The 19,845-nt window shown below is 50.0% G+C and overlaps 1 protein-coding gene across 1 annotated transcript; it reads right to left on the reverse strand.

Moving 5' to 3' along the window:
- Positions 1-666: 666 nt before the first annotated feature.
- Positions 667-8,638, reverse strand: VIM (vimentin). The gene is made up of 9 exons (XM_064162294.1): positions 8,023-8,638; positions 7,835-7,895; positions 4,361-4,456; positions 4,065-4,226; positions 3,481-3,606; positions 2,598-2,818; positions 2,457-2,500; positions 1,772-1,857; positions 667-1,309 (listed from the first exon to the last, which is right to left on the reverse strand). The coding sequence occupies exons 1-9, from the start codon at positions 8,562-8,564 to the stop codon at positions 1,268-1,270; spliced, it is 1,380 nt and encodes a 459-aa protein (XP_064018364.1). The 5' UTR covers positions 8,565-8,638; the 3' UTR covers positions 667-1,267.
- Positions 8,639-19,845: the final 11,207 nt, after the last annotated feature.

Consider the following 19,845-nt stretch of genomic DNA (forward strand, 5'->3'; position numbering starts at 1 on the left):
CTGCTTTCTGCTGCTGAAGAACAGCTTCAGCACTTTCCATAGAAGGTTCAAGGATGTAAACAGTGCTCACACCTAGGTCTCAACCTTGATTCTAGGGGATACCCATGTCTGAGCCGTAGGTAGCTTCAGCACAACCCAGACTCTCTCTCCAGCACCCTGGCTGCAGCACCCCTGATGTGAGGCTACAGAAAACTGGGATGAAAGAAGTGGATTCCTACTGCCCTCTCATTCCAGTGCCTGGGCTACATCCAGTCAGGTATGCATTGGAGCAAAGGGAAGAACTGATAGGGCAAACACAGAAGTAATTTCTTCTCATCTCCATCAGATGGGGATAACAAGCTCAGACAAGCAGCAAGTTTTTCCTCTAGAGACTGATGTTTAGCAGAGAACTCCAAGGATGGTGACTCCTTTTATAAAGGAATGTTTGTGCTAGAATCAAGTCATCAGCAAAGCAAGTTCTTCCTTGTGCATGCCCTTTAAACAAACCACCTCCCCCCCCCCCCCAAGCCCTTGGGAACTGTTCTTTCCAGGAAAATGAAGTCAATGCATCACATCAGCTGCTGACTCCGCAAAGGTGCTGCCTCAGATAAGGACTTGCATGAACTATCCCACAGCTTCTCAACCACTGTTTTATAGAGCTGAAGTTTAAGGTACTTGGGCTCTTAGTAAATGCAAGGTTATTTTTATTAGCTTGAAGTATCATATTTTATTCAAGTGATAAGAAATACCATAGTACATTATGCATCTGCCAGTTACAGTCCATTTTAGTTGGTTCCAAAACCCTAAGCAGTAAGTGAGTAAGACAGTTTATCTAGTTAGACTTTAAAAACAGCATTCCACACAACCAGTACTGAAGAAGTCAAGGGCAGAGAAATTCCAGCATTGCCTTGCTCTGGCTTTGCAGGAAGCCATGGAGCTAACAAATTAGAACACAGCAAGAGCCATTTTCCAAAGGTTTATTGAAGTAGCGACAGATTGCTCATACTGTGCTGGAAAAAGCAGTTTTATTGAATTCAGATACTTAAAAAACAGTATTGCAGCACAAGATATTGCTATTTGTAAACTAGACTCCATTGTAAACTCTAATCCTTCGGGGAGAGTCAGTTTGCAAGATCTAAGACCTATTTCCTAGCATCATCATCTTGCGCTCATGGAAAAACTGCAGAAAGGCACTTGAAAGCTGTTTCTTCCTGTAAGACATGGACCTTGAAAATCTTGCTGGTAAGAATTTCTTCTGCATTAATAAGGATGCAGCTGCACTTCAGCCTTACTCCAAGTCATCGTGGTGCTGGGAAGTTTCATTGATAACCTGTTGAAGAAGACACTTGCAGTAAGTTTTAGTAGTAAGGCTGAGGGTTTTTAGAGTTCAGATCATTGGTAACACAGAAATGTCAGCAAATGGCTATCAGCTTCTCACAGAAGTGCTTGTTGGTTTTAAGCTTTCCTGACTAAGGCTCAAGAGAGTCTCTTGCCCCAAAACACCTCCTCTCTTCACTGCCAGTTGATGTGAGAACTCTGAGAACTTGCCAATTCACCTCAATTAAAATATTCACCAGGTAGCTGTTAGCCACTTTAGCTTTTACCAGCAGATGAGTTTTGGGATCATTTCCACAGAAGCCTGTTTGCTACATTCATCCATGCAGCTTCAACTGCCTGATGCTGCCCTGCTCATTATCGACTACCACACACAGGCTGCACTGAGCAGCAGACAAACTTCAGATCATTTGGAGGTAACCAGCTGTGACAGAAATAAAATCAAAGTGCTACCAACCTGTCCATCTCTGGTTTCCACAGTCTTAATTAGAAGTGTCCTCTTCGAGTGAGTGTCAACCATTGGCTGAGACTCAATGTTGGTTTCTGCAGAAGAACATATGCTATTACCACCAGTCTGGATGAAGTGCCCAGCTCACAGAAAGGGGATGGAGCATATCTACTTTCTGAATCCCACTATATGAAGTCCCCTGCTCTGAATAAACCAGTCTCAATTTTCTCCCTGTTTCACTTAAAGTACCTTCAGCAGGCTTTGAAAACAATCACCATGAATGGATACTTATAAATATCTGTGCTCAGGAACAGAGCAGCTCCTCCCATCCAAGCGTAATTGCAAGCACTGTCGTTATACCCAAGTAAAACTTTTACCATGAAGGTAAAACACTGCACTGAAGGTGAGCACTGCAACAGGGTGCCCAGGGACGTGGTTGAGGTCCCATCCCTGGACAAAGTCAAGGTGAAGCTGGACAGGGCTGTGGGCAACCTGATCCAGCAGAGGATGTCCCTGCTGAGTGCAGAGGGGTTGGACAGGATGAGCTTTGGAGGTCCCTTCTGAACCAAACCATTCTATGACTAACATTTGCATTTATACAAAGTGAAAGAGTGGGGGGTAAAAGGATCTATCCAGGGTCTTTTCTCCAGCAATGCAGCCGTTGTCCTCAAGTGAAGCAGCAGAAGCAGCTTACCTCTCAGGTTCAAGGAAGCAAAGGTTGGAATAGGCATGTTAATCCTGAAGGAAGTCAAAAAGAAATGGTTTAAGTCATACACAGGTATAGAGTGTCTGCTACTAACGGCTGGTTAGGAAAGTGCCTGTATGTGGTTTTTACCTGCTCTCTTCACCCTCCAGCAGTTTTCTGTAGGTGGCGATCTCGATATCGAGAGCCATCTTTACGTTCAGCAGGTCCTGGTACTCGCGCAGGTGGCGAGCCATTTCTTCCTTCATGTTCTGAATCTCGTCCTGCAGGCGGCCAATAGTGTCTTGGTAGTTAGCAGCTTCGACAGCAAAATTCTCCTCCATCTCGCGCATCTGGCGCTCCAGGGATTCGTTCTAGAAAGCATTCATGAAGTCAAGCCCTGCTGCAGCACAGCCTCTCTTCCCCACCCTTCTTTTAAAAGAGATAAGTTATGTTAGCATCCTTCCTGAAGATGCCCAGGCATGCCCCAAACTTATCCCCTTATCTTGCCCTTGCAAAGTAAAGGCGAGTTATTCCTGATGCTCAAACTCAGGCATTGCAGGCATTTGTTCTACCAGGTGGCAAAGCAATTCCTTACAGTAAGCCCACCACGGGCGGTGCAAGTCAGCATGCAGGCAGTCCTCACTGAGGGGAGTGGCAGAGCTGCAGCACTCTTAAATCCATCTAACAGGTTCTAGCAACAGCAAGACTTGCAGTTCCATTCCACTACTCATTCAGCTTCCCTTATGGCTTCAGCTGTACCTGACAAAGCCATAAGCACTTCCAGCAAGTGTTAGGTGAGCAGTGAACATTAAAGCAGGAGAATGAGCTCACTGCTTTGACTCGAGGTAAAACTGGTTCAGTGTCTAAGCAGTGCTCTGCAGTGCATGCAGGCCAGCAGAGCCCACAGCACCCTTCTGAAAGTACCAACATGCACAGGAGATGAGCTGCAGGCTTATCTTACTAAGCTTAACTACAGCACGGTGCTTGCAGCTGCAAAAGGAAGAATATCCCCCAGCTGCTGCCTTGTACTTACACTTCCTTTGAGGGCATCAACTTCACAGGTGAGGGACTGAATCTGCCTGCGGTACTCATTGGCTTCTTGCTTGGCCTGGCGCAGGGCATCGTTGTTCCTGTTAGCAGCTTCGGAGAGATCTGCAAACTGCACACGCCCAGCCTGGTTAGCACAGCACTTCAACAGGAGTGGAGCAACAGACATTTCTAGACACAGCCTTTGAGGGCAACTGAAGCCATCATGAGCCTTAACACCTGAAGCAATTCACTATTAGTTTTACTCTTCCAATTTCTAACTGCAACTTGGAATTCATAGTTATAGCTTTCATGTTTGTTTCCTAAACCTGTATGTTTTCATCACTTTTCCCACCCATTCATTTGCTCCTTTCCCCAGTTTTTCATCCAACACCTCCTTCCAGGTACAGACACAAGAAAGACTCCAAGTATGAAAACGTAGGTTTATGGCACAAAATGTTTTCAGCTGTATACTTCCAGACTAGGAATTGAGAGAAGAGCCTGTGCCATGTCCAGTGCTGAGGCAGAGGCACGGCATGCCACAGAGAAGTTGGTTCAAGTGCCTGATGCATCAGAGCAGATTTTACTCACTTTGGACTTGTACCACTCTTCAGCTTCCTGAAGGTTCTTAGCAGCAACACTTTCATACTGTTGGCGAACATCACGCAGCGCAGCAGTAAGATCAGGCTTGGAAACATCCATGTCAATCTGGATGTGCTGCTCCTGGAGCTGGGCCTGCAGCTCTCTGATTTCCTTAGGGAGAAGCAGGGACTCCATGTTACTCCCTCACAACACACAGCATATGCCCCCACAGACAGAGCCTCTGGGCCAGAACCACTCAACAGATTATGTGCTCATCTAATCAGAGACCTCAGTGTTCAGCTTACCTCATCATGGAGCTTCTTCAGGAAGACAATCTCCTCCTGCAGGGATTCGACTTTGCGCTCAAGATCAAGACGTGCCAGAGAGGCATTGTCCACATCCTGCCCGGGAGAAGAATCATTGGCAGTCTAACCAAACTGATGTCAAAAAGTCTTCTAGGACAAGCTCAGGAGCACAGTATCATGCTGTACCCAGGTCTTGTGGCAAGACAGTAAACAAGACAATAGCCAAGGGCTGTGGAACACTTTTTTGCCATGCCCTATCCTAGCCTGAGAGCATTATGGGCACCTTTGCTATTTCAGGAACTATACAGCATATGTAGATTACTTTGTCTCTACCCTTGTAGAGCTGAGCATGATTGAGAGCAGGCAGATCATGGTGGGTGTGAATCCTGCTTGAAGGTTGGGTCAGAAGCCAGTGATAAACTCTTAGCTTGTCTATGCTGAGAAAGTTAGCCCTGTAACTTGCAAACTTCCTTTTTTTTTTTCCCCAGGGGGATTAAAAAAAGCAGCTCTTGAGCTATGTGCTTATCCCTGGGCTTCACTTCTTGTTCATTTCTTATGGACTCCTCTGTGATCAACCACAGAGTCCCTTGGATCAAGAGACCACAGCTTGAAAGCACACTTGTAAAGCTAGAGAGAAATGTGTAGGAACTACAAGCATTTCCTTTCTTGAGAAAAAGGAGGTCTGGGAGCATGGGCACCAGTGGAGTTAGTCGGCATCGCCTACACCCTCACAGCAGCTGGCAAGGACTCCCACCTTTTGCTGGACAGAGATAGCCATAATCAACAGCAAAAGTTCATTTAAGGCATAACAGAAGATATGCCAAGAATGTTACAGCCTGAATTAGTTCAAAAACAGAACTTCAAACATTGATTAGAGGTTCTGAAGTTGGCAATGTGCAAGACAATTAGTTTGTGAAGGGGACAAGTGCTCCTTTCACAGCAGCCACACAGCGCTCAGGCTCACGGGGCATTAACGTACCAGGTCTGCTTACCCTAAAAAGCTTACTCTAAATCTCTTTGGGGCTGCCCACAGCACAGGCGTCCTTCAGCAGCACTTCCCACTCCTGGCATCTTTGCAATAAGGAGTGTTTTTTCCAGACTCCAAGAAAACCATTCCTTGGATCACTCCTACTCTGGGGTAAGGTTCTTGCTCTAGAAGGACTCCATTTTTCTCTCCTGCAGAACACCTCTTCTCCTAACTTCCCTATCAACTCTGGTTTTGCAACCACACAGGTTCATAACAGCTCTGTTCTTCAATTCAGAGAAATTCTTAACTTGTGTTTGCCTCCCCCCCAAAAAAACACTCCTCCTGGAAGGAAATTGCAAGGCGATGACCCAACATATTTACACAATTAGATGCTGTAAGAGTTTCCAGTGAGTTGTACAGAGATCTACCTCCTGAATACTAACTTTTTTCCAGGACAGCTGAACAGCTACAGGAATTTTAGGAGCTTACAATAATCTGAAAGCACCTGAAATTGACAACACTTGGAATATATGGTGTGTATGTTGCTAGAGATGTTAGCATTAAGAACCAGTGTATCTGTATTTTCTAGATGTAGGGAGAGACACGTAGCCTGAGCGAACAAAATCCAAGGCATACATACATGCAACTCGACTACACACTCCTCAGAGACTCTTAATGCCATTCACATAGTTTGCAGCATTGAGTACCCACTTTTATTCCAGACAAGCCAGGAACAGATCTGTTAGGCCTGCCATAGGTTCAGGATCTATTCCTTGCTGCTGGTAGAGCTGTAGTAAGTAACTCTCACCAATCGTGGTATTTGTTTTGTCCCAGAGGAAAGAATTCACTGAACCTTTGGGTTTATTTTATGCAGCTCTCCTATCAGCCTATGAGTAAAATCACATCTTTAAGGAGAAGAATTTGATCAAAACCCAGTGCATGAGGCAGGCAGCATTTGGCACTGTAAACTTTAAGTTCCAATTTGTTCACTTTTCTAGTAGGGAAGCATACACCTGCTGCATCAGGTAAAAAGTACATTTGATGCTACACCAGAACAGTAGCCAAGGTGCTCCAAATCCACGTATGCAGTTTTCCAGTGCAAGAATATCATGGTTTAATAAAAAGCTGTGCATTATTTTACAGTGGAAAGCACAACTTTAGTGTTTTAGGACTCTCACTTGCAGGAGAACAATGCTTACACTGAAGCAGACTTCAAAGCTTTTGCACAGAACTTCACACTACATTAAACTGGCTTAAGCACTCCAAAAAAAACCTCACCCCACAAACGAACAACAACAAAAAAACTCCACCAACAAAACACAACACCCAGAAGCTGAAATTAAAGCACTATCTTGAACTGTTTCAAACTTCTGACCCCAGAAGACCATCAGACTCCAAACCGGAGCAAAGTCTGGGTTTCCACACTATCTCACAAAAGACACCTGCTCTCCTTCAGAGGCTATAAATACATTGTAGTCAAAAGCCTCGCCTTGGAACTGCTGACCTTCAGTGATGGTTTCCTGAATGGTGACCTCTACTAACATCTATGAAGAGCTCCGAGACAAAGTCAGCCTGCGCCCAGCTGTCTGGAGGTAAGGGCAGCCATGTCCAGCCAGGAGGAATGCAAACAATGCTGTTTCACACCAGCAGTTTTAGGAAAGAGGCCTTGTTTTGAGAAGACACATTCCTGAATATCTCCTAGTCCAAACAAGGCTTAATCCGAGTTGAAAGCTGGTTTTGCAGAAGTGAAAACCTGAGTTTAATGCTTTTTGAACAGTTTGCACAGCTGGTTCTGGCTGCAGGCTTTAGTTTATCTGATAACTCATAGCAGAGACTTAAAGTGGAAGGCCACTCATTTCCTCTCTTCGCATCTTGCTTTACAGAGGATTACATTCTGCGCACTTAGGAGACACCCAAAGGCAGGCATGACCCCACAATAATTCTCTACTTTTTATCGGCTGATAACACCCATATGAACAACTTGAAAAGTCAACCCGTTGTCCAGCACTGCTCTGCTCAAACAGCTCCATTCACAAAGAGCTCGGTTCTGGGTCAGAACTGGACCCTACCCACCGCCGGCACTTGTCGCTAGCGCACAGCATTACACATTTAGTAAGAATGCAGCCCACTGCACCCTCCCCTCCGACACAAAGGGAGCTATTCTCCAGTGTGCTTGCCACAATGCCTGGCTCTGCATTCCGCGGTGAATCCCATAGAAACCATTAACTCTGCGGGCAGCCGAGCAGATGGCTCCTTTCACTCCCACTGCATCGGAAAGCGGCTTCGCGCCGGAGCGCTTTTTGTGCGCCGGGCTGCGCTCGGATAAAGCGAGACAATAGTGTATGTCCCCTCCTCTAGTCGCAGCCTCCCCGCAAAAGAGCAAGAGGGGTTCGCGTGAGAACTGACGGGACGCCTTTGTGCGAGGCGAGACAACTCCTGCCGCACTCCGGCCGGTCGTCGACTCCCCGCGCTCCCGGCCACCGCCCCGGCCCCGCCGCCCCGCCAACCTGTCTGAAGGACTGCAGGGTGTTCTCGGCCTCCTCCCGTTGCAGCATCTCCTCCTGCAACCTGGAAGGGGTGAGACAGCCGTGAGCAGGAGCCTGCGTCCCGCCGAGACCCCCGCGGCGCCCAGCCCCGCTCAGGATGCTCAGGGGCCGCCCTCCCGGTCCGGACCCGCCCTCCCCTCCACACTCACTTCTCTCTCAGCCGCATGATGTCGTCGGCAAGGTTGTCCCGCTCCACCTCCACGCGTGCTTTGTCGTTGGTGAGCTGGTCCACCTGCCGCCGCAGCTCCCGCATCTCCTCCTCGTAGAGGTCGCCCAGGCGAGACGTGCCCTTGCCCTTCAGCTGCTCCAGCTCGGCCAGCAAGATCTTATTCTGCTGCTCCAGGAAGCGCACCTTGTCGATGTAGTTGGCGAAGCGGTCGTTGAGCTCCTGCAACTCCACCTTCTCATTGGTGCGGTTCGCCTTGAACTCCGTGTTGATAGCGTCGGCCAGGGAGAAGTCTACGGAGTCGTGGAGCCGCATGGGCGGCATGCTGCTCCTCAGCCGCACCGACGTCGTCTTGGTGGCGTACATGCCGCCGGGCGAGGCCGACACGTACCGGGCGGTGCTGGGCCGCAGGGAGCTGCCCAGCGAGTAGCGGCTGCTGGAGGTGATGTAGCGGGTGCCGGTGCTAGGGCGGGTGGTCCCGCCGAACATGCGGCGGTACGAGGAGTTCTTGCTGCTGATGCTCATGGCGGCGGCGCAGGCTTTGTAATCCGGGAGCAGAACCGGGTCACGAAGAACACGGCGGGCGAAAAGGCAGCAGCCCCCTCCCGGGCCCCCTCTTATAGAGCGCCGCCGCCCTCCGCCGGGCCCATCCCGCCAATCACCGCCCCGGCCGCCGGGCCCGCCCTGCCAGCCACCGCCCCGCGGCCGCCCGCCGCCAATCGTCGCATCGCCCGCCGCTGCCGCGCCCGGCCCCGCGGGAAGTGGGGGCCGCTGGCGGCTGCCGCGGACACAAAGGCGGGCGGTGGCGAGGGGCGAAGTGTGGGGCGGTGGCGAGGGGCGGTGCCGTGTCCTTGCCCGCCCTGCAGGGTGCGGCCCGGCAGAGCAGCGGCGCGGCAGCGCCCCGGCAGATCTCGGTCGCGGAGCGCGGGAGGGCAGCTGTCGATTCGGTGGAAGTAGCGGGGAGGGCGCGGTGGGGCGGCGGCCCAGAGATGCGGGAGCCAGGAGCCCTGGCGCGGCGCGCCCAAGGAGGCCGGGGGTGACGGCGGAGGCAGGAGCCGGCGCTGAGCTGTTTTCTGCCTCTCGATAGCCCTTCGGCTTTAGCTCGGTGGCTGTCGCGGAGAGCTAGCGGGCTCGGTGTCACCGAGTCTCAGAATCGCTTCGACTGGAAGCGATTTACGAGCACCGAGTCCCACCGTGACCTGACTCTGCCAGGGCTGGTGGCAAACCGCGTCCCTCAGCACTGCGTCTCTGCTTCTCACGTCACTGGACGGGCACCACACCCCGAACATCTCTCGGTGGGTGCTGTAAAACAAGTTCACACTCCAAGCCCTCCATGTGCGATGTGTGTGGGTAGAGGCATCCATTCATCTTCTTGAGAACTTGTTTCTTTTCTTGAGAGAGAGTAAGAGCAGAGAAGAGTGATGCCAGCTGCTCACAGAGAGCTGGCAGATGTCCGAAGTCAGCAGGAAGAAACACAGCGTGTCTGTCTTCTTTAGCTGTCCCCATGACAGCGACCCGAGTGTTGCCGACGGCACTGACAGGAGAAGCGTTTGCCCTGCAGCCGGGGGAGCGTTGGCACCACGAAGCTCGGCTCTGCTCTTACTGCAGCAACCACGCTAGCAGTAACTGTTTTTCAGTGTGGACGGCACATTCATGAAGTACCTGCGGTCAGGATCTGCTCACAGATGCAATGCTTCGACAACCAGGACAGTGGCAGGCTCTAACGAAGGTCTGTTTCTGCACAGACTTGTTGTTAACTTCAGGACACATGATCAGAGGCTTGGGAAAGCACCCAGCACACTGATCATTATTTATTAGACACGATCTGCAGATACCTTCTGTATTGAAGGGCAGACAAAGCCCTGCTGTTCCAAGAGCAATTTTGCTATCAAAACAGGGCTACCAGTGGTGGAGAAGAGTAATGTCGGTAGTGCAGGGCAATAGCAATGGCAACACAGACCAGAGAAAAACTTGGGCTGAATGGCAGCAAACTGCTTTCAGTCCTTTAAGGAGCATGGCAAATCCCTGTAACTTACTGATTGAATTTACTGGCCTACACACTGACACATCCAGCAAGAGACACTTCTTCTCTCTTACAGGAAGCAACCCATAGAATATAGAGGTATTATTTGTAACATGTTACTTCAGCACTTAACAGGATGCAAATCTGCCATTGAATCACAGAATCATGGAAATGTTGATTTTAAACTCTTTTAAAGTTGCAGTCAGTCCTACAGAAACAATTATCTTCACTGGAAATTCTGATCAACCTGAACAGAATCAGTGGGGAGAGAAGAAGGTCATCTTCACAGCCCAGGTCACAACAAAGTCAGCTGTTGTACTTCAGTGGTTGTATCGTATCAGGAACCTTTCAGGTATCTCAAAGCAGCCTACAAGAAAACTATGAAGGGATTTCTTACAAGGGCTTGTAGTAGTAGGATGAGGGGGAATGTATTGAAGTTTGAGGAGGGCAAAGCTTGAGGAGGGCAGATTGAGACTGGAGATGAGGAAATTTTTTCCAGGGAGGGTGGTGAGACACTGGAACAGGTTGCCCAGGAAGGTTGTGGATGCCCCCTCTCTGGAGGTGTTCAGGGCCAGTCTGAATGAGGCCTTGAGCAACTTGGGCTGGTGGGAGATGTCCCTGCCCATGGCAGGGAGGTTGGAGCTGAATGATCTTTAAGGTCCCTTTCCTCCCAAGCCATTCCATGACTCTATGAATTGGAACCCATGTATTTTTCTAAGGCAGGCTGTGTTTTTTTCAAAGGAAACTGTGAATTAATATCCTTCTGATGGCAACCAGAAGCACAGGAATGCAGTTTGTATCCAAATGTAGGTCCTTGAGGTTTAAAATTCTTTTATTCACTGAAGCTTAATCAAGCAAATGAAGCTGACAAGGCTGAGCTCCTGAAGGGCTTGCAGCCTAAGTGCTGAGCTCCAGCTCACTCCATTCACCCGCTGAATTTGAGGCAGAGGTCACATGGCACTCCTGAGGCTGCTCTACCCAAGCCTGCCCAGGCACTGTTGTGCTCTCTGGCCCTCCCAAAGCTCTTTCTTTAAGCTATCGATTTTGAGCTGTAAGCCTTTGAGTCCTGGTGCAGAGGCACACACTCCTCCTGCGAGCAGGCAAAAAGTAAACCAGCACATAACCAAAAGCCTGGGAGAGTAAAGATGCTCTGCTGAGAAGCACTGATAGTCTGAGCAGATTGCCAGGTTTTCACAGGTGCCCTGTGCCCAACCTGACAGAACACAACTGATTATACTTCACAAACCATTTCATGGCACATGTGCAACAGGATCACAGAACTGTTTTGTTTGGAAAAGACCTCTGAGGTCATCAAGTTCAACCATCCACTAACACCTCCCGTGGCCATTAAACCATACCCTGAAGTGCCATGTCCATACATTTCTTGAACACCTCCAGGGAGGTGACTTCACTACCTCCCTGGGTAACCTCTTCATTCTCAATTCAGAAACTACTTAACCCCTATGAGCTCAGAAGGTGCTTGTTTGAGTAAAGAAAGTTGACCCTCTCTGCCACCATGTTTCAAGCATCCTTTCCAATATGTTTATGTCCCCACTGCCGTATGCACTCTTGGCCACCTGCCTCATTGCTGTTTCTCATGATTCTCATCATGAGAAGGTGGTCAAGAGAGCCAGTGGCATCCTGGCCTGCACCAGGAACAGTGTGGCCAGTAGGACAGGGGAGGTTATTCTTCCCCTGTACTCAGCACTGGTCAGGCCACACCTTGAGTACTGTGTCCAGTTCTGGGCCCCTCAATTCAAGAGAGATGTTGAGGTGCTGGAAGGTGTCCAGAGAAGGGCAACAAAGCTGGTAAAAGGCCTGGAACACAAAGCTTATGAGGAGAGGCTGAGGGAGCTGGGATTGTTTAGCCTGGAGAAGAGGAGGCTCAGGGGTGACCTCATTGCTGTCTACAACTACCTGCAGGGAGGCTGTAGCCAGGTGGGGAGTGGCCTCTTCTCCCAGGCAACCAGCAACAGAACAAGGGGATGCAGGCTCAAGTTGTGCCGGGGGAAAGTATAGGCTGGATGTTATGAGGAAGTTGTTGGCAGAGAGAGTGATTGGCATTGGAATGGGCTGCCCAGGGAGGTGGTGGAGTCACTGCGCCTGGAGGTGTTCAGGAAAAGACTGGCTGAGGCACTTAGTGCCATGGTCTAGTTGACTGGATAGGGCTGGGGGATAGGTTGGACTGGATGATCTTCGAGGTCTCTTCCAACCTGGTTGATTCTATGACTCTATCAAAAAACCTTTAAGTGCCTTTTGCTGGTTGGCACTTACACAGATGCAGAAATGGAGGAAGCTCTAAGTTTTTACAAGGCTGCAATAAATGTAAAGCATGTTTGCATCCCAGACCCTAAAGAGGAACGAGAACTGGTCTCCTGAAATGTGAAAACATCTCCACAGTAGTAGTCAGAAGAGAATCTACCTTGGTGTAGCCATGGAGAGTGGACTTCTCTGAACTGAAATGAAGCCACACTAATCAGCCTAGTTTTAAGGAAAGGGCATTTTGGGGGCTTTTTCCTCAGCGAGTTGGTGTGCTGGTTCACTGCCGAGAATGAAGTTTGGAATCAGCCCCTATGAGCATAGCAAAAAATACTGGCTTGTTGTGCCACTTTCAGTAAGAGGGAAAATGGATGGGCAGAGAGAGATGCCTGAAAATGCGTTACACTGAAAGTGAAAGAGACCTCCTGACAGTCAAAACATCTCTGATTTTCTGGCACAAGTACCTGTTTGTGTAAAAACATCACTGAAAAGACTGGCATTTGCTTTCCTTTTTTTTTTGATTTGCCATTTCCTTTGAGCAGTAAGAAACTAGAGAACTTTAGTCCAGATATGGAATGTGCTTTGCAGCTGTGCCAGACCTTGGCTGAACAAATGCTCTCACTACTCAGATGTATGCATTTTTAGTAACGTTCCTGCTTCCAGGAGGTATAAAACCACCCACAAATATGAAATACCCTGTCTTGCTGTGCAAAAGCAGGCACTTCTGTGGTCAGTACCAGCCCTCAGCCTGAAGCCCAAGCTCCAGGCACAAGAGATGTGCTTGTAGGAGAGGAAGTGAAAGACTCCTAATGCCCTCCATCAGAGTGAGCAGAGGCTCTCCTAACGCTCAGCCACAGCAGGAGCTTCAGAGAGTGCTGAGAGCACGTTTCCCCTTCAGCCCTGGCCCCCCAAGATGCAGACCACTCTGGGCCTGGAAACAGCGAGGTTCCCATTTCTGAAGAATAAGTTCTGGCTGTAGATCTTCTGCTGGGGCCAGTCATACCCTTTAGGCTGGGAGCCAAGTGTGAGCCTGCAGGAGAGGTTGGTGCACCCAAGGCAGAGCTGATTTTCCTGAACCCAGAGAACACAGCTCCCCATGTGATGCCTGGGGGAAGCTGCTTTGGGGTTTGGAATACCATTGGGCTACAGAGCATGCAAATGTGCACGCAGTGCAGTCTCTCCTGATGAGTAACTGCCTGGAGTAATCACAGTCTCAAGAAACAAATGGGCAAACTCTTTCACAGAGTTTATTTTTGAAGTGATGCTGCCTGCATTAGTTGCCAGTGCTGGAAAGCACATCTGGCTCTGATGGGCAGGGGCTAGCTGCTGGCTTTGTAAGGCTTTACACTCACAGCTCCCCAGGGCTCTCTGCAGTGACATTCTAGTGTGAAGTGAACCATAGGAAACCGGCAGGGCTTTCAGTGCTAGGGAAGTGTTCTGTATCTGACTCATGCCACCCAGCAGCATGACTTACTTTTCCAAACATCATTATTGTCATGCATAAAGTTCCCCTCCACCATGCTTTCCAGTCGTCAGAGTGGAGCACTTTCTGTACCAAATTAGGACATTTCTATACTGAGTTAGCTACTCATTTTCAAAGCCAGTGCAGACCTCTGCCCTAGGTGTCTCAACACTGTGTCCAGCTTTAGCAATGCAGAGAAGAGAAAAGGCGGAAGGGAAGGGAAGGGAAGGGAAGGGAAGGGAAGGGAAGGGAAGGGAAGGGAAGGGAAGGGAAGGGAAGGGAAGGGAAGGGAAGGGAAGGGAAGGGAAGGGAAGGGAAGGGAAGGGAAGGGAAGGGAAGGGAAGGGAAGGGAAGGGAAGGGAAGGGAAGGGAAGGGAAGGGAAGGAGGAGAGGAGAGGAGAGGAGAGGAAAGGAGAGGAGAGGAGAGGAGAGGAGAGGAGAGGAGAGGAGAGGAGAGGAGAGGAGAGGAGAGGAGAGGAGAGGAGAGGAGAGGAGAGGAGAGGAGAGGAGAGGAGAGGAGAGGAGAGGAGAGGAGAGGAGAGGAGAGAGGAGGAGAGGAGAGGAGAGGAGAGGAGAGGAGAGGAGAGGAGAGGAGAGGAGAGAGGAGGAGAGGAGAGGAGAGAGGAGGAAAAGAGCTTTCCAGCTCTATCATAGTCATAACAATTTATTTAATCCACCCTTTAAACAACCAAGCAAACAAAAAGAGATGACTCCCTGTGTGCTCTGTCTCCTTTCACTTACTAGCAATTGCTGGGTGTCAGCAATACGTTTTGCAATGACTGTGACACAAAGGACAAGACTTTCCAAACTGACAAGGGGTTTGGCATGGTTTGAGGCTTGATGCTCAACGTGAAAGTCTCTAAGCAGAGCTAATTTTCAGAATACACAAAGCTCCTCAGTCTTGATTTGGTTGCCCAGGACCAGATAATTTGCAATTTTAGCACTCCACTACCCTTGTTTCAGGAGATCTGTGTTTTGCCAAGGAACTGTTCAAGGATCATTAGAGGCACCTTATGAGGACCATTTAATTAAACATTAGAGAAAGGATTTTAATTTATAGTCAGCTTAAGCTTTCAGTAGGATCTGTGTAAAATGTTGTGTGATGTGCAGGGCTTCTTTCTGTGCTTTGCCACACTGCTTGCTTCACTGTCTTCACCTTGCTACCTAGACTAGTGCTCAGCTGCAGTAAGTGGTTGCTGCAGGTAGAAGTCAACAGCCACACTATTAGTCTATCTGGGATTACTGCTTTAAGTATTGAGACTGCATCCATCCGTCTGTCCATCCATCTGTCCACCCATTCCTCCACCCATCCCTCCCTCTGTCCATTCTTTCTTCAGGAGGCCACAGGAGGGATTCCCAGGCTCCTGCGGAACACTGTCAGTCTGACTTTTGCTCCTTCTTTCTGCCAAGGCTTTTCCAAGAAAGCTGCTGCCAGAGCTCCCCTACCCAGCAGGAGAACGACATCTGCAGAGTGGTTTTGTTCCTCTCCCTCCCCCAGCGCCGTGGCTCACACAAAGCACAAGCAGCTCCATGTTCTCTGGCCATGGTATGCCAGGAAATCACCGTGTTCTTTCTTTCTGAGGAGGAAGAGGCAGGACGTAGCAATGGGGTCATTAACTGCATGCAGCAATTGTTCCATCCTTCCTTTGGGATGCTCAGGACAAGCAGACAGTGCCAGCTCCTTCAGGGCCAAGCTTTTAGTGGATTTCTCAGTCCAAGTTCTGGTGCCAAAGTCTTGATTGCAACAAGGCTCATGAGCTGAGCACAGGTGGCATGAGCCATGCTGGGGTTGGCTGGCTGCATGGAAAGGGAAGGGTGGTGGTGCACACACCCCAGAGCTGGGCAGCCTGAGGGCCAGAGAAGGGAGCTGCTTTTAAACACCTCTGCTTTAACTCTGTGCCTAATTTTCAAGGTCAGTACACTCTGTCTGGTTGGGACTGAGAATGGAAGATGATCCAGAATTAGGCTGACAGCATGCATACAATATTGAGGGATATAGGGAGTGAAGTAGGAAATTTCTTAAGTATGTTTAGAGCAAATGGTGCAGATGGCTGGAGAAGGAAGAGAGCAAAGCAGAGTGGAGAAGCATCCATATGTTTTTCAGGTGGAAAGGTGCCCTGCTTCCCACTGCAAAGACAAATTCACTGTCTGCCTGAATTTTTCCTTGGTCTTGCATGCAGTCATTGGCCAGGAGGGAGCTTGTGTCTGATGAAAGACCTAGCAGCTACTTAGGAGCTTTGTAGATGCTTTTGTTTTCCTATCTCTGACTTCTGCCAGTGCTCATGGCTGTGTCTTTGCCATGGATTTCCCATGAACTCCACAAAGAGCACCAGCTCAGATGCCAGGACCTTTCAAAGACATCTTACCCTAAATAGAGCAACTCTGCCATTGTCCTGCAGTTGTCTTCAGAAAATCACCAACTGCTGTGGTATCAAGAGGAATCTTGAGACACATCCTGCATATGAAGGACATGACATCCTGCTCACCAAACTGGAAAAGCATGGACTTGGGGGGTGGCCACTGGCTAGGTAAGGAATTGGCAGAGTGGCTGCACTCAGAGTTGTGGTCAATGGCTCAGTGTCCAAAGGAAGAGCAGTGACCAGTGGTGTCCCTCAGGGGTGGGTACTGGGTCCAGTGCTGTTTGACATCTTCATCAGTGCCATGGGCAGTGGCACTGAGGCACCTTCAGCAAGTTTGCTGATGGCACCAAGCTGTGTGGTGTGGCTGAACAGCTGGAGGGAAGGATCCATCCAGAGGGACCTGGACAGGTGTGCTCAAGCCAACTTCATGGAGTTCATCAAGGCCCAGTGCAAAGTCCTAAACCTGGGTCAGGGCTATCCCAAGCACAAGTCCAGGCTGAGTGTGGAACAGCTGGAGAGAAGCCTGGAGGAGGCCTTGGAGGTGTCGGTTGGTGCCAAAGTGCCCAGGAGCCAGCAGTGGTTGCTGGTGGCCCAGAGCCAGCTGTGTGCTGGCTGCAGCCAGAGCAGGGAGAGCAGCAGCACTGGGAGGGGATTCTGCCCCTCTGCTCTGCTCAGACCTCACCTGCAGCACTGCCTCCAGCTCTGGGGCTCCCACCACAAGGAAAAAATGGAGAGGGTCCAGAGGAGGCCATGAAGATGATTGGAAGGCTGGAGAACCTCCCCTGTGGGGACAAGCTGGGAGAGCTGGGGCTGTTCGGCCTGGAGAAGGCTCTATGGAGAGCTTAAAGCAGCCTTCCTGAAGGAGAGGGCTGAGAAAAATGGGAAGGGACATTTTACAAGGGCTTGTAGTGATAGGGTGAGGAGGAATGGACAGAAGCTTGAGAAGGGGAGATTGAGACTGGAGACTAGGAAGAAATTCTTGACAGTGAGGGTGGTGAGACAATGGCACAGGTTGCCCAGGGAGGTTGTGGATGCCCTGTCCCTGGAGGTGCTCAAGGCCAGGCTGGATGAACACAACCCATTCTATGAATCTATGACTGCATGGGTTTGCACTACAGTACACCTGAGGCCTGGAGCAATGTGATCTATAGATCAATCTGGGCTGGTTAAGTAATGTTTTGAGTTTCCCTTATCAGGTTTGAACACCAGTGTCCTGTCCTGCACAGAGGAGTGCTGCATCTGCCTTGGCACTGTCAGTGTGGCCAAGCCATCCTCAGGGACTTCACTGACATGCAGGCTTCCCAGCAGACATTGCCAGCAGTTTGCCACTGGATTTATTTATGAACTATGTGAAGCGTGTTTGGTGTTGGCTTAAACCATCCCAGCTCCCTGCAGCTGAGTATTGACAGTGCAAGTCTGTACTGGCACATGTCTTGTGCAAAGTTTCTCTTCTTCAGAAAGATCTTTTAAGGCTTTCTTGACTCATTTAGGTTAGCCTCATTGGGGCTTCTCTTTCCAGACTGTCTCAGCAAAAATACCATTTCAAGTTCTTAGCCCTTTTTCTAGAAGAGGTTTGTTTCAACTTTAGGAACCACCAGGCTCCTTTGTTCTTGAGGCAACACTTAATGGGGGAAGGGAGCCCAAAAGACAGAATCACACAATCACAGAATGGTCTGGGTTGGCAGGGACCTCCAAAGCTCATTCACTCCAACACCCCTGCATTCAGCAGGGACATCCTCAACTAGATCAGATTGCCCAGAGCCCTGATGAGCCTCACCAGGGATGGGGCCCCAAACACCTTCCTGGGCAGCCTGTTCCAGTGTTACACTCCCCTCATGGTGCAGAACTTGTTCTTAATATCCAAATTGCTCTGCTCTAGTTGGAAACCATTGCCCCTAGTACCTAATAGCCAGAAACGATACTTTTGAATTTTAGCTGGATTTTTTTTTGCAGGATAACTTCAATTTATCCTCATTTCAGTCTATTCTTTCAAAACCTCAGGACTTCCTCAGTTCTGTTCTTTTCTATAGATTGTTTTCCAAGAGTCTTTCTGATAGAGAAGAGCTACATCCCAGCTACTAAGATTTAGAGTGTTGTAGATGAATCCAAAGTGAGGAAGAGAAGATTTGCAGAGAGGTTAGTTCTGTAACTGCAGTTCATATATACTAGCAGAAAGCTTTGATTTAGCTTTAAATTCACTATAGCCAGGGTGGAAGATGCCTCCCTGCTGCCCAGGCCTCAAGTGCTCTGCTGCCTGGGCTGCTTTGATGGTCCTTGCTGTGTGCAGCTGTGGTTTATCTGATGTCAAGAAAGCTCAGCAGGTCCACACTTAGAGTGCTGCTGTAGCTGCACTAAAGATGTCCTTTCTCTCTAGAGGAAATATCCTACTACTGAAAGCCTACGGTGGCCAGCAGGAGAGAGCTCATTTCCTGTGCTAATCTTAGTCAAAGATGCATCACATTGGACAGAGTGAAAAAATGAAGTTTGGGCGGGGGCTGAGCTCCTTTAGAAGACAAGTCTGTGGTATACAGAAACCTTAGATGATGCCAGCAGAGTAAATGCAGTAGAAGTGACTAAAAGGCATGGCCAACACCAACACACAGCTCCAAGTTGGTCTGGGTTTGCACACTACAGACTGTGTGCATGCATAGGGATGCAGGAGGTGAAAGTTCCTGCCGTAGGCAGAGAGGGAAGAGGCACAACCAGTCTCATCATTTACCCTCTTCTCTCATCCTTCACCCCACTCCTCTGGGAGAGCAGCCCACACCTTGCTGTTTCCTCCTGCCCCTGCAAGCAAGCTGGGACCTCCCACGCTGCTTCCTCACCCACAGAGCAGCCTGCACTGATCTCTCCACAGCACTGCCTGGCTCTCAGCCTGCTGTCACCCCTTGCCCAGCACCCTTCCAGCCTCTCAGCCTGCTGTCACCCCTTCCCCAGCACCCTTCCAGCCTCTCAGCCTGCTGTCACCCCTTGTCCAGCATCCTTCCAGCCTCTCAGCTCCTGTCACCCCCTCCCCAGCACCCTTCCAGGCTCTCAGCCTGCTGTCACCCCGTCCCCAGCACCCTTCCAGCCTCTCAGCCTGCTGTCACCCCGTCCCCAGCACCCTTCCAGCCTCTCAGCCTGCTGTCACCCCTTCCCCAGCACCCTTCCAGCCTCTCAGCCTGCTGTCTCCTCTTCCCCAGCACCCTTCCAGGCTCTCAGCCTGCTGTCTCCTCCTCCCCAGCACCCTTCCAGGCTCTCAGCCTGCTGTCTCCTCTTCCCCAGCACCCTTCCAGGCTCTCAGCCTGCTGTCTCCTCCTCCCCAGCACCCTTCCAGGCTCTCAGCCTGCTGTCACCCCGTCCCCAGCACCCTTCCAGCCTCTCAGCCAGCTGTCTCCCCTTCCCCAGCACCCTTCCAGGCTCTCAGCCTGCAGTCACCCCCTTCCCCAGCACCCTTTCATGCTACTGCTCCTGGCAGCAGTAACTCTTGTGGCTGGCTGCAGTGTGCCTCACGGAGCTCAGAGTGTGTGTCGCTGAGTGCAGTGAAAGTTTCACCCCTCCATATTTTTGAGTCTGTTTTGGTTAGCAGCCTTTTTTTATCCTTTAGTTTTTGTCAAACACTGGAATGTGTGAGTGCAACAGGAAAGTCAGTACCATTGGATAAACATCCAGGCTGGGTGAGCGCTGCAGCCAAACACAACAAGCAGGCCAGATTTATCTAGC

Source organism: Pogoniulus pusillus, chromosome 23 (assembly GCF_015220805.1).
Source record: "Pogoniulus pusillus isolate bPogPus1 chromosome 23, bPogPus1.pri, whole genome shotgun sequence".
NCBI lineage: Eukaryota > Metazoa > Chordata > Aves > Piciformes > Lybiidae > Pogoniulus > Pogoniulus pusillus.

Excerpts from the sequence above, each read along its gene's own strand:
- VIM (XM_064162294.1), bottom strand. The coding sequence starts at position 8,564 with ATGAGCATCAGCAGCAAGAACTCCTCGTACCGCCGCATGTTCGGCGGG. Across the intron at positions 4,227-4,360 it reads TGAAGAAGCTCCATGATGAG|GAAATCAGAGAGCTGCAGGC; the intron begins GTAAGCTGAACA and ends CTTCTCCCTAAG. Across the intron at positions 2,501-2,597 it reads CTGGAGGGTGAAGAGAGCAG|GATTAACATGCCTATTCCAA; the intron begins GTAAAAACCACA and ends GACTTCCTTCAG.